At 41.0% G+C, this 13,579-nt stretch overlaps 1 protein-coding gene across 1 annotated transcript; it reads left to right on the forward strand.

Annotated features, from left to right (window-relative positions):
* The first annotated feature begins 1,152 nt into the window (after nucleotides 1-1,152).
* onecut3a (one cut homeobox 3a) lies at nucleotides 1,153-12,184 on the forward strand. Its single transcript, XM_056759485.1, has 2 exons — nucleotides 1,153-2,191; nucleotides 11,880-12,184. The coding sequence occupies exons 1-2, from the start codon at nucleotides 1,153-1,155 to the stop codon at nucleotides 12,182-12,184; spliced, it is 1,344 nt and encodes a 447-aa protein (XP_056615463.1).
* Nucleotides 12,185-13,579: the final 1,395 nt, after the last annotated feature.

Below are 13,579 nucleotides of genomic sequence, written 5' to 3' on the forward strand. Positions count from 1 at the left end.
TGCATTAATAATCGTCGTAAACCGGAAGTGATCTTCTGAAAAAGGCGGAGATGAGCATCAGGTTAAAGCAGCAACGAGTATCGACCGAGGTGAAGGTAAACTAGTATCCTAAAAATAAAAAGCCTTTCATAATAGAATTCCTAAGTGTTTAAAATAAATAGGGCTATATGCATTAATACATACTGTAATTATGGAGCATTTATATGCCTTTGTCAAATTAAAACTGATAAAGGTCACTTGGTTGTGTTTTTTTTATCTCTGCTTCCTTCTGCACGAGGGCCTAAAATTTAAGTTTAACATTTTATGAAGAAATTAAACGGACTAAACGGATGATGCTGATGTGTCATTCAAATTGTGTCATTCCAGTGGCATAAGTATGTAAATATTATCACATTCATTTCTGTCACAACTGAAATGCAAATGACTCTTTTGGTGACACAATCAAATATTGTCAAAGGTATAATAGAATACATATGATTAATTATGTTATTTTCAAAAGAGGTTTGACTATCTTATCTTCTTGGGGTTTGGGAAATCCATTAATATTTAACCATCAGGATGTCGCGCGCTGGCGCCAAGTTAGTCAACTTTATCAGAAGAAACCGATGAATCACGTCCATAAAGGAATCCCCAATAATTCCCAACAACACCGCCGGTGTCAAAGTGTGCAAATAGCACTGCCACACCATACGAGTCAAAAACACTATTTAGAACATTATACCGTGAAAGCAAGTTGTCTCTCCCGTGTAACCAACAGACAGTAGTGGTGACGTCAAGCCCTTCACAGTCTGGTTGTAACTGTGTAAGCGTACGGCGCGCGCGCCCGCGCACACAGGCACACTCACATCTTAATATATTGCGCGGGCACGAGGCAGACACTCTCACTCGCTCAGCTTCTGCTGTCAGAAGTAAGAGGCGCGCAAAGGCGATAGATACTAGCGTTTACGGACACCAGGCGTACGTGCATGTGCGTGCTGGGATTGAAGCATTGAGAGAGCCTAGTGCAATGCTGGATTGACTTACAGTGAAGATCTCGGGATCAATGGCGCGCGGCTTTGAGATCGTTTAAAATTTATTGGAAGGGAGAGTGTGAGAGAAAGGGAGAGTGTGACGGGACGAGTGAGAGAGAGGGGAAAACAGTATCTTTCAACAATGGAACTTACAATGGATAACATTGGAAATCTTCACGGGGTGTCACACTCCCATCAATCGGGGGACTTGATGAACTCTCCGCACGCGCGGCAGTCGGCGACACACCGGAACTTGGTATCGTCGCACGGGAGATCGGCGATGGTCTCCAGCATGGCCTCAATACTGGACGGGGCCGGGGAGTATCGCACGGACCATTCGTTGACCGGTCCTCTCCATCCTGCCATGACCATGTCTTGCGATTCGAGCATGAGTCTGAGCAGCACTTACACCACGCTGACACCGCTGCAGCACCACCTGCCTCCCATATCCAACGTCTCAGAGAAATTTCACCATCACCCGCACGCTCACCATCACCCCGCGCACCAGCGTCTCGCCCCCGGGAACGTCAGCGGCAGCTTCACACTGATGCGGGATGACCGGGGCCTGGCGTCCATGGGCAACCTTTACGGTCACTACTCCAAAGACCTGTCCGGGATGGGACAGTCTTTATCACCTCTCTCCAACGGCCTGGGGTCTTTGCACAACTCTCAACAGACTTTGGGCACTTATGGTCCCGGTGCGCACCTGGGGAACGACAAGATGATTTCAACGGGAGGATTCGAATCTCACGCTGCGATGCTTGGCAGGGGCGAGGAGCACCTGACGCGGGGTTTAGGGGGACACGGGCATGGTATCATGTCTTCTCTCAACGGTCTCCACCACCACAGCCACTCGCACTCTCAGGCGAACGGGTCGGTGCTCTCGGAGCGTGACAGGCAGACAGCAGGAGGCGCTGGACAGGGAGGTGGGTCAGGACAGGTGGAGGAGATCAACACCAAAGAGGTTGCTCAGCGAATAACGGCGGAGTTAAAAAGATACAGCATTCCACAAGCAATCTTTGCTCAGAGGATCTTGTGTCGCTCGCAAGGAACTCTCTCTGATCTTCTGCGGAATCCCAAACCCTGGAGTAAACTAAAGTCGGGTCGAGAGACTTTCAGGAGGATGTGGAAATGGCTACAGGAACCAGAGTTCCAGCGCATGTCGGCCCTTAGGCTCGCAGGTGAGTGAAGGTGACCCAAGTCTTCGCTAGTAATTTTTACAGCCAAAAAGGAAATGTATTATTTTCCTTATTTAACAGGTGATAAAGCACGTAAGGCCTGCCACAGTCAATCAGTCACGAAATCTATAATGCTCTGATATTCGTGAATTCTCCTCAACAGCTTAAATAATAATAATAAATTGTACACCTGACCAAGACAACAGTCATTACATGTAGAGACATCTGATCTGTGTGAATGTTAGTGGATCTTGAATACGCGTTGTAATGTTTTTTTGTGGGCACGGCGGACTGTTTGTAAACAAAAACGACTTGAGGCTACGCACAAAAGTTATCACCATTAGAAATAATCCAAGGACATTTTTTTAGATGGTAGATTAATAAAAACGTATGCTTTCTGAGGGGGATAATTCCATGGACATCATTTTCGTGTTGCAAAAAAGTCTCAAGGGAATTCGTGACATTACGAACAGTAATCTATAAATCGTGTTCGAGGACACGAATTTCCCCATATTTTCGTGTCGGCCAGCACGACCTTTTTTCGTGTCACCCCGCACGACTTTCAGCCTAATGTATATTATTAAAACGCAGTATACTTCATATGTATATCAACACAATCTGATGGAAATCCATACCTATTTTACAAGGGGGCTCGTTCGTGTTAATTCCTATGCCCTACGATTTTATTCGTATGTTTTGAAATGATTTAATGCAAATGCAATCCAAACTGTGCAAGCAATTTAGTTTAAGCATAGCCTATACACCAAACACATCACTAGTTGCCTTCAGAAGCTGTTTTTATAGACATACGAGAAAAAGTCTAATAGAGTCCTGACTATAACTTAAGGATGCAAAAGACTTCAAATTCGTCGCTCACATTTGTCCAGAATGGTTTCTGTTCTGAAAAAGAAACAAGAAAGGCATTACTTTTCCATCGTATTGCATTCTTATCTTCTCACTTTTTTTTAAATTGGCTTAGGTCCTGAGCAAGCTCTATCTCTACTTAAATCTGTTTAAAAAGTGTAGATAAACAATGATTGTTTTGAACACTACCTTGAGTTAGCAGAGTCCTTTGACCGGTTCAAACCTATCTCCGCATGTCGTATTTCAGTTGTGGATTCAATTAACCAGGATATAGTGGCATATTTTAGTTCCGGTCAATGCCCAGTTGAAAAGCACTTAATGGAATGTAAATTGTTCCTTTGCGCATTTAAAGTGTTCTGGTAAATAAAGATTTAAACGCTATTCAATTGTCTTCTTAAGTGCCGTTGCTGTTAAAGCTAATTGGGCATCGGGATTTTTTATATCTTCCACACCCTCTTAAAAGAGAGTTTGCCTGGATTCTTTGCTGATATAGGTAGTAACATTTAGTGTAATCAAGACGAACTTATAGTTTTTGTTCGTAGGTCCACTTTTAGGGCCTAACACGTTACGCATTATAAATTATTAAATGAAATTGAAGTTATGGGTAATTCATAATCTGTAGTATGAACACTGGTATTGAACGTGTGAGCCAAATTAAAAAGGCAAAATTCTGCCATATTGATATTTGAACAAAATACGTTATATAAAATATTGTTTATATTTCTTTTTTTCAAGGATTCTAAAAATATATAGTTTGTTCTACAATTGAAATCTTCCTATAACAAACTTGTATCTAGTGCATAAAAAGTTCACCATCTGCAGTAAATCTAGGAATAACTATAATTACTATGCTATGCAAATGACACATGTAAGACTTTACTTAGTGCATTTAAATGAGCCATTAATGCACGTGCGCATGCATAAATTGGGGGTTGTGTTTCATAGAGACTCTGGGAATACTCGTTCACTACATCAGTCAATACATTCAAATTACGATTCCAAATTCATCACAGTCGCAAAAATCAATGGCGTGGCACAGCTTGGCTAATGCGAAAATGCCCGTGTATGTGGGATCATTTGGTATTGTTCTTCAAGGGCGCTGAACCGTTAGTTCATAGTAGTTCAAAATACAATAATATGATACAATGCATCGATAAACCCGCTGACTTCGCGATTTTTTCTTATGAATTTATGAGGCTACTCGCACGAAAAATCGAGGTTTTCTCGTGTAATTAAAAAGTGAGTGAAAAAATAATAATGAATATGATATTAAAAACAGCATGTCGGTTATGAGCAGAATATAAACAGCCTAGCATACCAGACATGACTTGAGGTAATTCTGAAAGAAAAAAAAGAAAGAAAAGCGCAATGCCGGCGACGGTGCGTTTGGTGATGGGGGGGCGTTTTAACATTGCATTAACGATGAAAAACAATTCGTCTCAGCATCTGTGCTGTATTCTACACTCCATCTCAATGTATTTGGTCCAATCAATACAGGGATCGATAAAGATAGCCAGTACATCTATCAATTATACCGGCTCAGCACTCTCTCCCATTGGACTCTGTATTTACCTACTGTTTTGATTGGGAGGAAGAATTTCTAGTGCACCTTATGCGACCCTCTTCTAGTCATATGAGCGCGAGAGAAGTAAAGGAGAACCTCAAATTAAAGTCAGCATGCATTTCTATACGCAATGCACCAAAGAGAATGTGGATTTCTACTTGTTCTATTCTAAAACTTAAAGCACAAACTAATTTAAAGAAATGTCCTTTTTGTAGTCTGCATGTCCACCAGAGGAGTTTTGTAAACTGAGAAGTGTAAACTTCGCTCTCACTCGGTGTAAGAGTGTAAAAATCTTGTAAAGAAAATAATTACTGAATCAAATGTTTTGATATCCATATGCCTCCTGACAGTTTTAAGTGTACTGTTTGCATCTCTGTCAACATCATCATCAAAAATTACTTCCAGTCTCGCCTCCAGTTTCCAGCCCACGAGGATGGACGCGATTGATTTAGGATTAGGGAATCGAGGCATTTTCAGGCAGACGGGTTTTGGTAGGCCGAGAAAATGATCGATGCTGTCCTTAATAATTGATAGTGCCAGAAGAGAAAATAAAGATGCGACTACCTGTTTGGTTAACAAATATACAAGCAGTTTTCCCACATTTGATTGTCTGAGAAGTCTCCAATCTTTACGCCGTATATGTCCCTATAGATATGGATCTATACAAAAAAACAATGAATTTGCATCCCTTGGCCTACACCGCGTTCAAATGTAATTTTAAAACTAGCAAAAATGTTTAATTAAATAAACCAGTCTAGAAATTTTGAATCTTAAAATGTCATTTGCAAACAACAAAGATGGTCGCTTTTGTTATAGGTGTTTGTTGCAAGTGGGTGTTCCCTGTGGCAGATACAATACATACAGATAAATTGTGCAACGCTCATCGGATCTTACAGCACTATAGCAAGCCGTTTTCTTACCACTGTACAGTAAATGCACAGGATGGGAATATCAAACGACCAAAAGTAATTAATGTATACATTGTATTTTCTTATGAATTAATAGCTGACTGAGTATAGCCCATATAGGCTATACGCGCCACCTTAGGATCTGACATTGTTGCTTCATAATGCGTGCACTACTGGTCTCCGCGAGCTAAGATTTTCATGATCAATCTCTGTGCTCGCCCGCCAAAATGGATCGATAAGAGAGAGTGACCTTTAAATCAAATTGCTAAGAGACCGTGCTGCCTAGGAGGAGAGCATCAAAGGGTTAAATTGCATTGCGTCACCACTAAATTCTACCAAGGGGGGATTTAATAATTTTATCAGGACCGATATTATATAACAACGCCTCCAACATGCTTGAGTCATGGTACAAGGCATTTGGGCATGTTACTAAACTCACCCTGGTCTTACTGATTTTATTATACATAGTAAACTATACAAGCTAAACTTTCTCTCTATGCATGCGACTCACATGGGGTCATATTGATATTCTTTAAAATCAAAAAACGTTTTCTAATTGGAACTACTATTTGTTTTTCACATAATATAAAGGAGTATTCCATTCTGATATTTAACGCAATGCATTAGCCTATTATCGAATGTTAACTTAATACGACACAAACATCAAATTACACAACAAAAGCACTACGGCCAAAAACATGACATGTTATTAGAATAAAAAACGAATAGAAAATGACATTTACATCAATATAAGATGAAGTACTTTTTTGCGTTCATCAGTGCGTAATACGCATGGCTATGTTGATCTCTGGCCTTTATCATTTGAAATTCATAAGGCAACTTTTTACCGCAGTTTTAGTGGCATGCATTTTATATTAACTGAACCCCCAAAAGCATACGAATTAGACAATGTGGTTAAAGCCACGTTCCCTGCAGAGGCGGAGAGACAGAGAAGTCGGTTTTTCACACACCCTGTGGCATCATGGGTCATTTAACCGAGCTCTACTGGTGTTCAATTACAGACGCACTGTTCCCACAAAATTAGTTGAAATCGTGCTACAGGACAGTTGAATGTTGGATAAGAAGGTTTAATGATGTTGAAGCCTTAACACATTTTGAGAGTGATCGTTGTTAGGTTACCCTTTGCGCAATGACAATCCAATCAACGCAAAAAATATCCCCAATTACTCCTCTAGGGGTTTTAAATGTACTATGAGAGAAATGTTCTGGGTATTAGGTCAATTGCCCCTTCCGACTTGTTAAACTCACTTCACTTTAATTGCAGGTCAAGTAGTCTTTTGGTCTATCTAGGCTTGAGTTTGGCCCTATAACAGATGTTTGCTTTAACAACAGTGTTATTAGACCATTCACCTATTGATCTCATTCTCAACATGACAATCATCTTGTGGACTTGTAAACAAGAACCATATAGTGGATGAAACGCTTTAAAGAATTGTATAGTTGTAAAACCTATAATTTTATACACATAAACAGTAGCAATGACTTGTCATAGACCCTGCACCTCACCCACCACAATCCTCTACTGCTAACTCAGCGGAATTGGCTCCTGTCAAACATCGACCTTTGAGACGATTAGCACCAAGTCACGCTGATAAAAACGGCGGACATCCAATAAATCAAATCAGAGAGAAAGATAAAATCAACCAGTGATAAGTCCTGAAGAAATACTAGTAGTCGGGCAGTGGGTTGTTCAACTGACTTGTTGAGTCAGACCACCTGATAAAAAGAGATGCAAAAGGTAAACAAAGGTGTAACCTCATAAACAGCAACAGGCCTCACCCACATCCCATTAAGGCCTAAAACATAAATATTATAAAAACATAAAACGATGGCATGTCGTATGTTTTTAGTTATAAGACAATCTTTTAACGATTATTATAAGTTGACAAACTCGGGATTTGTCGGTTTATATAACGCGCTGCTTCAAATGTATACAAACATGTGTCTAGCAAATAATACATAGCTCACTATTACAATGCAAATCAATTAAAAACATCACTACTTGGATGTATCTATTTTTGCAATATTTTTAGACATTACAATCTATCAAGCAAGGATGCGCTAATGCCAAGACTCGGATGTACAGAGCACACACGCTTAGGAAATAAAAAGGTCTGAATGTAATAAAATCGAATAAAAAGACAACAATCATGTTAATACGAGGACAACTTCATGACATACTGACTTTTTAACATCGGAAGGGCCTCCACGGGAGCCACCCCGCTCCCAATTTCAGCTCAGCCGCACTCTGAGCATCGATCCGAGCAGACTGGTCGGCTAAGCGGCGCGGCCAGTCATCGATCTCTCCACTCCCCCGGTCCTCCCACTTGAAATCCAAGAGAGCGCACATGTACCTCCAGTTTTCACGTGAGACTCCATTTATTTATATTTTATTTAGACTTTGTAAAGCAAGTGCAATCGAGAGCCCATGACGGTTATTATTGCTCCAATTAACTGTAATGACGAACCCAAGTTTAACCCTCAAAGACAAGAACTTGCCATGGGCCTGTACGCCTGCAAGCGAATACAAATGTAGTAAACTTCAAACGTTTATGGGTGCCTTTGATGAATGGTAGGCTACATGTATCGTTTGCGCTTTGCGCATCAGTGTACCTTCAAAGAAATAGGCTACTGTACTCTGTGCTATCAATAATTTATCGTATGGCAACGATTCCTATCATAGACTTTGAACATAATACATTATCTAAAACCTAGATGGACGGACTCCAGTCTATACCTTAACTATAGCATTATTATTTTGTTTATTCAGTTGTTTTGTAATATTTTATAAAAAGCCCGAAGCGCATTTTAATTGTTTTGGTAACGCCACAGGACTCGTCACTAATTATTTCCCATAATTTCTTGGTTCCAATAACGGATTTAGTTAACTGCCTGGACTGTTATTTCAAATTACCTGCACATTAGCATACTGATCTTTTCTTATTGCGTTACACGAAACTCAGTCGAGTATTTAGAGACAGGGAGCCCCGAGCACAATTTGGCTTATAAGAAGAGCTTTACCAATTACCAGCACGTAACTGTCAGAGTCAATTGTTTAAAAGAAAGAATAAAAGCAACAAAGAGAAAAGAAAAGTAAAACGGAACGAACTAACTTTTCTAATAAACGATGATTTCTCGGAATCTGTTCATGGTGTGTATATAAAATGTGATCGGATTGCTCATTCTAGACTCTTTATTTTGTTTTTTTAAGAAATAAGACAATACAACAAAAATAGAACGCAGTGGAACACAAAATAAGCACCGGATTTATTTTAACAAAAAGGTAAAAACGTGGTTGGTCGTCCTATCTCAAAGGCTATTTTCATACTCGTATGGGTCACGACGAGAAACCAATTTTTTTATCTAAAGTCATCAATTATTATAGTCTATTCATTTTATTTCTTCAAATACATTTAAAACAATATATTACTTTTTTAAACCATTAATTAGATATAATATTTGCGATGAAGGTGCACATGAGATGAAACTGAGGCTTTCATAGGCCGTGCGTAGGTTTTCTGGACGTTTGCGAGCGTATGGTGATTTTATTTCAGTCATTATTCAAAATCACACTGCGGTAGTTCTCATTTGTCATTCCCAACACTGCACAGCACGCGCAGTGCTATTAAATTGGTATTATTTCGAATTTCGACTCCGCGCCCCATTGGCACAGAGCAGGCCTAAGATAGTTTCTGCCTCATTACCAGAACAATTTTCATGGAACTATAATTAATTAGATGAAATGAATTTCAAAAACGAATGATTTACAGATGTATCGACCGGTATTGAACACCACAGGGCAAGCCCGATGTCCAGTGTTTTGCAAGTCGACTATAAGATACTCGAAAACAAGGTACAGGCTCTGTTGTTATTTGTCACAAGTGCCTTTATTTACACCTCGAGGTTTACGGCATCTTCGATATCTAAATACAGACACACTATGTGTGGGTGAAAACGTTTACTTTGCAGTTCACAATATCATGGATGTATAATAAGCGAGCTTTAGTCCATACAATAGCTTATAAGTATAGGCTATCGACATGCCAAAGTTTTTCCATCATAATATATGTAATATAGAATTATATGCCTATTTCACAGTAGCCTAAATAACATTTGTTGTCATATTGATACCGATTAAGAATAGCTTTAGCTATTTGTTTCTGAGCTCGCCCAATCATTATTTACAACGGAGGAAAGAAAAAAACGAGCGTCCAATTTTATTTATAATTTGTAAAACCGATTAAACGTGTTTACAATAAGTATTACGCGTCATCGTCCCCTTCAAAACGCTTCAATTCATCTTTATATCACTCATTGGCTTATTTGTTTCCTCTCTATATGTGTGTGCATCTCTGCTCACTGTAGCTCTAAAGTCTGCAGCCATCGATTTTTTTCCTTTTCTACGCCGAGCTTGGTTCAGTAATCAGGGCCCCCTTCCCAACCGATCGATCAATATCGATTACAAAATCTTACGCATGTAAACCGTTTACACCAGGGAATAGCGTCGGCGACACCTGCTGGTAGACCGATGTTATAACAAATACATCAAAGATTAAAAGGGACACCTCACCAAGACACAAAAACGCTTTCATTTACTCGCCCCCTTATATGTCACACATGTATGACTTTCTTTCTTCTGCAAAACACAAAAGAAGATATTTTGAAGAACGTTGGTGACCAAACAACATCGGCCCCGTTGCCTTTCATTGTATGGACACAAAACCTACGAGACATTTCTCAAAATATCTTCTTTTGAGTTCCGCAGTAAAAAGAATCAAATACAAGTTTTTAATCACATCAGGGTAAATATGATAACAGACGTTTATTCACATAGTCCTGTTTACAATAAATAGCTGAGGTTCGCTGTTTCCGGCGCCGTTTTTCTCATTCGAGTAACACGGACGACTTATTACAATTTAAAAGCCTTTAAAGCTTCATAACTCACTTTAGACCCAGACAACTTGATGCGATTGAAGTAATGTTATGCGAAAACAAATATTAAAGGCGCGTTAGGAGAGTGCCGACGTTTAAACTGAAGGCTTCAAGCGCAGCAAGCGTTTAATGGCATCGTGCGTGCGCGCGCATGTAAACGCGCAGTGTCTGATGTAGAATCTGAATATGATGGATGCGGTCCAGGCAGTTAGACGCCTGTAGTAAACAGATTTGACTGCGAGAGGTGATGTGATCAATGGGCCTCAGCTCGGTGTAATTAGATACAAGGCACCGCAGTTTGGCTCCAGTCACTCCGAACGCGGGCGCACAGACAGACCCGACTCGAGTTGCTAGCGCAGGTTATTGGGGAGACGTTGTAAGTGAATGATCCATTCAGAAAAAAACACTTAAAGAAACTAACTGCATAGATGGATTATATAAATCAATTACAACGGAGTAATATTTAAAAACATGGTACATCTAAGTTTCCCCAAAGCATTAATATGATTTGTGCACACTACAGTCGCTTCAGTAAGAACAAAACAAACATTAGCAAACTGTTCTTCACATAATAAAATGATTTGTAGGCTTCTTGCGAGCTGTAAATGAGCTAAAATAATTCTTGGCTTACTCGTATTTCCCAACACATCGGTGTGCAGCGCTCCGAAGTGTTTACTGCCCTCAAGTAGGCAGACAGGCTCTCTTTGCGTTGCCAGGACAGAAACACACAGGGAGGTGGTTCGGTTTTAAAATACCCGGCCTCTCACAGGTCTGTGCCCTCCAGTGGCCTCCGTTTGAAGTCGTAGACTGTAAGACCTGCTGGAGGGGCATTCAGACCGAAGTCTCTGTGGACAACCCCACCTCCAAAAACAGACGCATGAACACTAAAATAGGATGAGTCGATAGCCTCCTTGTGCTTTCTTTCTTCTCTCTCTCTCTCTCTCTCTCTCTCTCTCTCTCTCTCTCTCTCTCTCTCTCTCTCTCTCTCTCTCTCTCTCTCACTCACTCTCTCTCAAACACACACACACGCCCCTACATTTATATACTAGTCACTCACTCTCCTACTGTGAGTCCAAACTGCATTAATATTGAATCAAACAGCGGTGTCTCCAACGACCAGTCTGAGGTGCTCACCACTGCCTACTCTGTCTGCTCTCTTTAAAGGGATGATTTTTGACCTCTGGGGAGACAGAATGGATTTGTCTTAAATCACTATTAATCCACAGCCAAACAAGGGAGTCTGAAAATGTCTGCTCTTTGCAAAGCTTCTCATCTTTGGAATTTGCTCTCAAATAGGTCATTTCAGTATGCAGAGTAAATATGAGGCTAATGAATCTCTTCTCCATTATCTTTCTTCTCCTTATTCACCCTCCCGCCTTGACCCCCTCCCCTTGTCCCTCAGCCTGCAAGCGTAAGGAACAGGAGCAGCACAAAGAACGGAATCTGGCCCCCAAGAAGCAGCGCCTGGTCTTCACGGACCTGCAGCGTCGCACGCTCATCGCCATTTTCAAGGAGAACAAACGGCCCTCGAAGGAAATGCAGATGACCATTTCGCAGCAGCTTGGCCTGGAACTCAACACAGTCAGCAACTTCTTCATGAACGCCCGGCGCCGCTGCGTCGACCGCTGGCACGAGGAACACCATCACGGACACGGAGCCAGTCCGGGTCAGCCGGGCACCTCCGCCACCACCTTCTCCAAGGCTTAAGTCTAAACCCCTTTCCCCCTGGGTGCCGGACGATTTTCAGTCCATGGCCACCAGTCGCGTGCCAATCAATCCCACCGCTGCCGCCCAACGGCAACGTTTAACATAAATGCAACTTTTTTGGGACAGTTATGAACCAATTCAAAAGCACCTAAGTCCACACCACCAAACGGCAACTATAAACAAAAACCAAAAAAAAATCCCAGTGAGTCTGTAGTGGTCTGGCTTCATAGTCTTAATGTTCTTTTCACCGCGCTGTGCATAATGGCGCGGTCTGAGACAAATGAGCCATTTCGCAGCTCGCAGCACATAAGGCTTGTTACTCAAGCAAGGTTGTCAAAGAAAGCCACCACCTGCATCATCACGTTCTGCCCACAGTGGCACAATTCCCTAATGGCCAGCTGTTTCACGGAGACTCTCAGATCATATGCAAAGCTAATGAATTGAGAGACTAATCGATACGGACAGAAAAGCGAAAGACTTTGACCTCAACTGAAGGTGAAATGGAACAAGCTCCTTTAACAAGGACTCTCGCTTTCTCCCGGCATGGCTCTCCGTTCGGTTTATTTTGCACAGATGTAAACGGAGGCCTGCCGGGTGGACGACGTTTCACGGACGTGTTGGTCTGGAACTGGTGACCCAAAATGTCTCAATCTACATTCAGCACAGTGCAACCAAAGCATCCATATTGCAACTAGCGTTTCGGTCAACAACTGCCATCCAGGTTGGTGGCAAAATACCACTTCTAGCGTTGGAGCATCGAAATTCTGTTTTCATACGTTCGCGACCTGTGACGTTCAACTACGATGAGTATTTTTCATTCCGTATAAATCACAATAGGCCAAAGACAGCAAATACAGCCAAACACAACGAAAGGCACACTTTGAATGCAAATGGAAATATTTGTTACAAAATGGTACATCCACACACAACTGAAATCCTACCGACAAATCAAATGTTTTGTTTATCCTGCGACGTGGACGATGGGTAAACTCGGTCCAAAATGTTACATAAAATCTAGTGCCAATAATGTTTGCCTTAATATAAGAGTTCACACACCTTCAGCCAGAATTCACCCCTTTCCCCAATCTGGCATTATGTGCCATAGCAACCAACAATCATCTTTTAAGCGAATCAGAATCTTTTCTAAAAATGAAAATGTAAAAAAGAAGAATCAATGCTTTACAACATTCAGCTCAGCAAATCGATGGCAGAAAGGTAGAAGCATACGCAACAGAAACAAGCTCACTATAATTTCTATTGATCTGCTCTATCTTTGTTTCCCATTCTACTCTTCATCTATCTTCCACTTGCTTTGTCATCATAATATTAAAGCGGGTAATTGGTACGAAATATTTCTATTTCTTATTAAACTTGTGATCTCTTGTGCGTACGTAA

The sequence above is a fragment of the Triplophysa dalaica genome, chromosome 10 (assembly GCF_015846415.1).
Source record: "Triplophysa dalaica isolate WHDGS20190420 chromosome 10, ASM1584641v1, whole genome shotgun sequence".
In the NCBI taxonomy this organism is placed as follows: domain Eukaryota; kingdom Metazoa; phylum Chordata; class Actinopteri; order Cypriniformes; family Nemacheilidae; genus Triplophysa; species Triplophysa dalaica.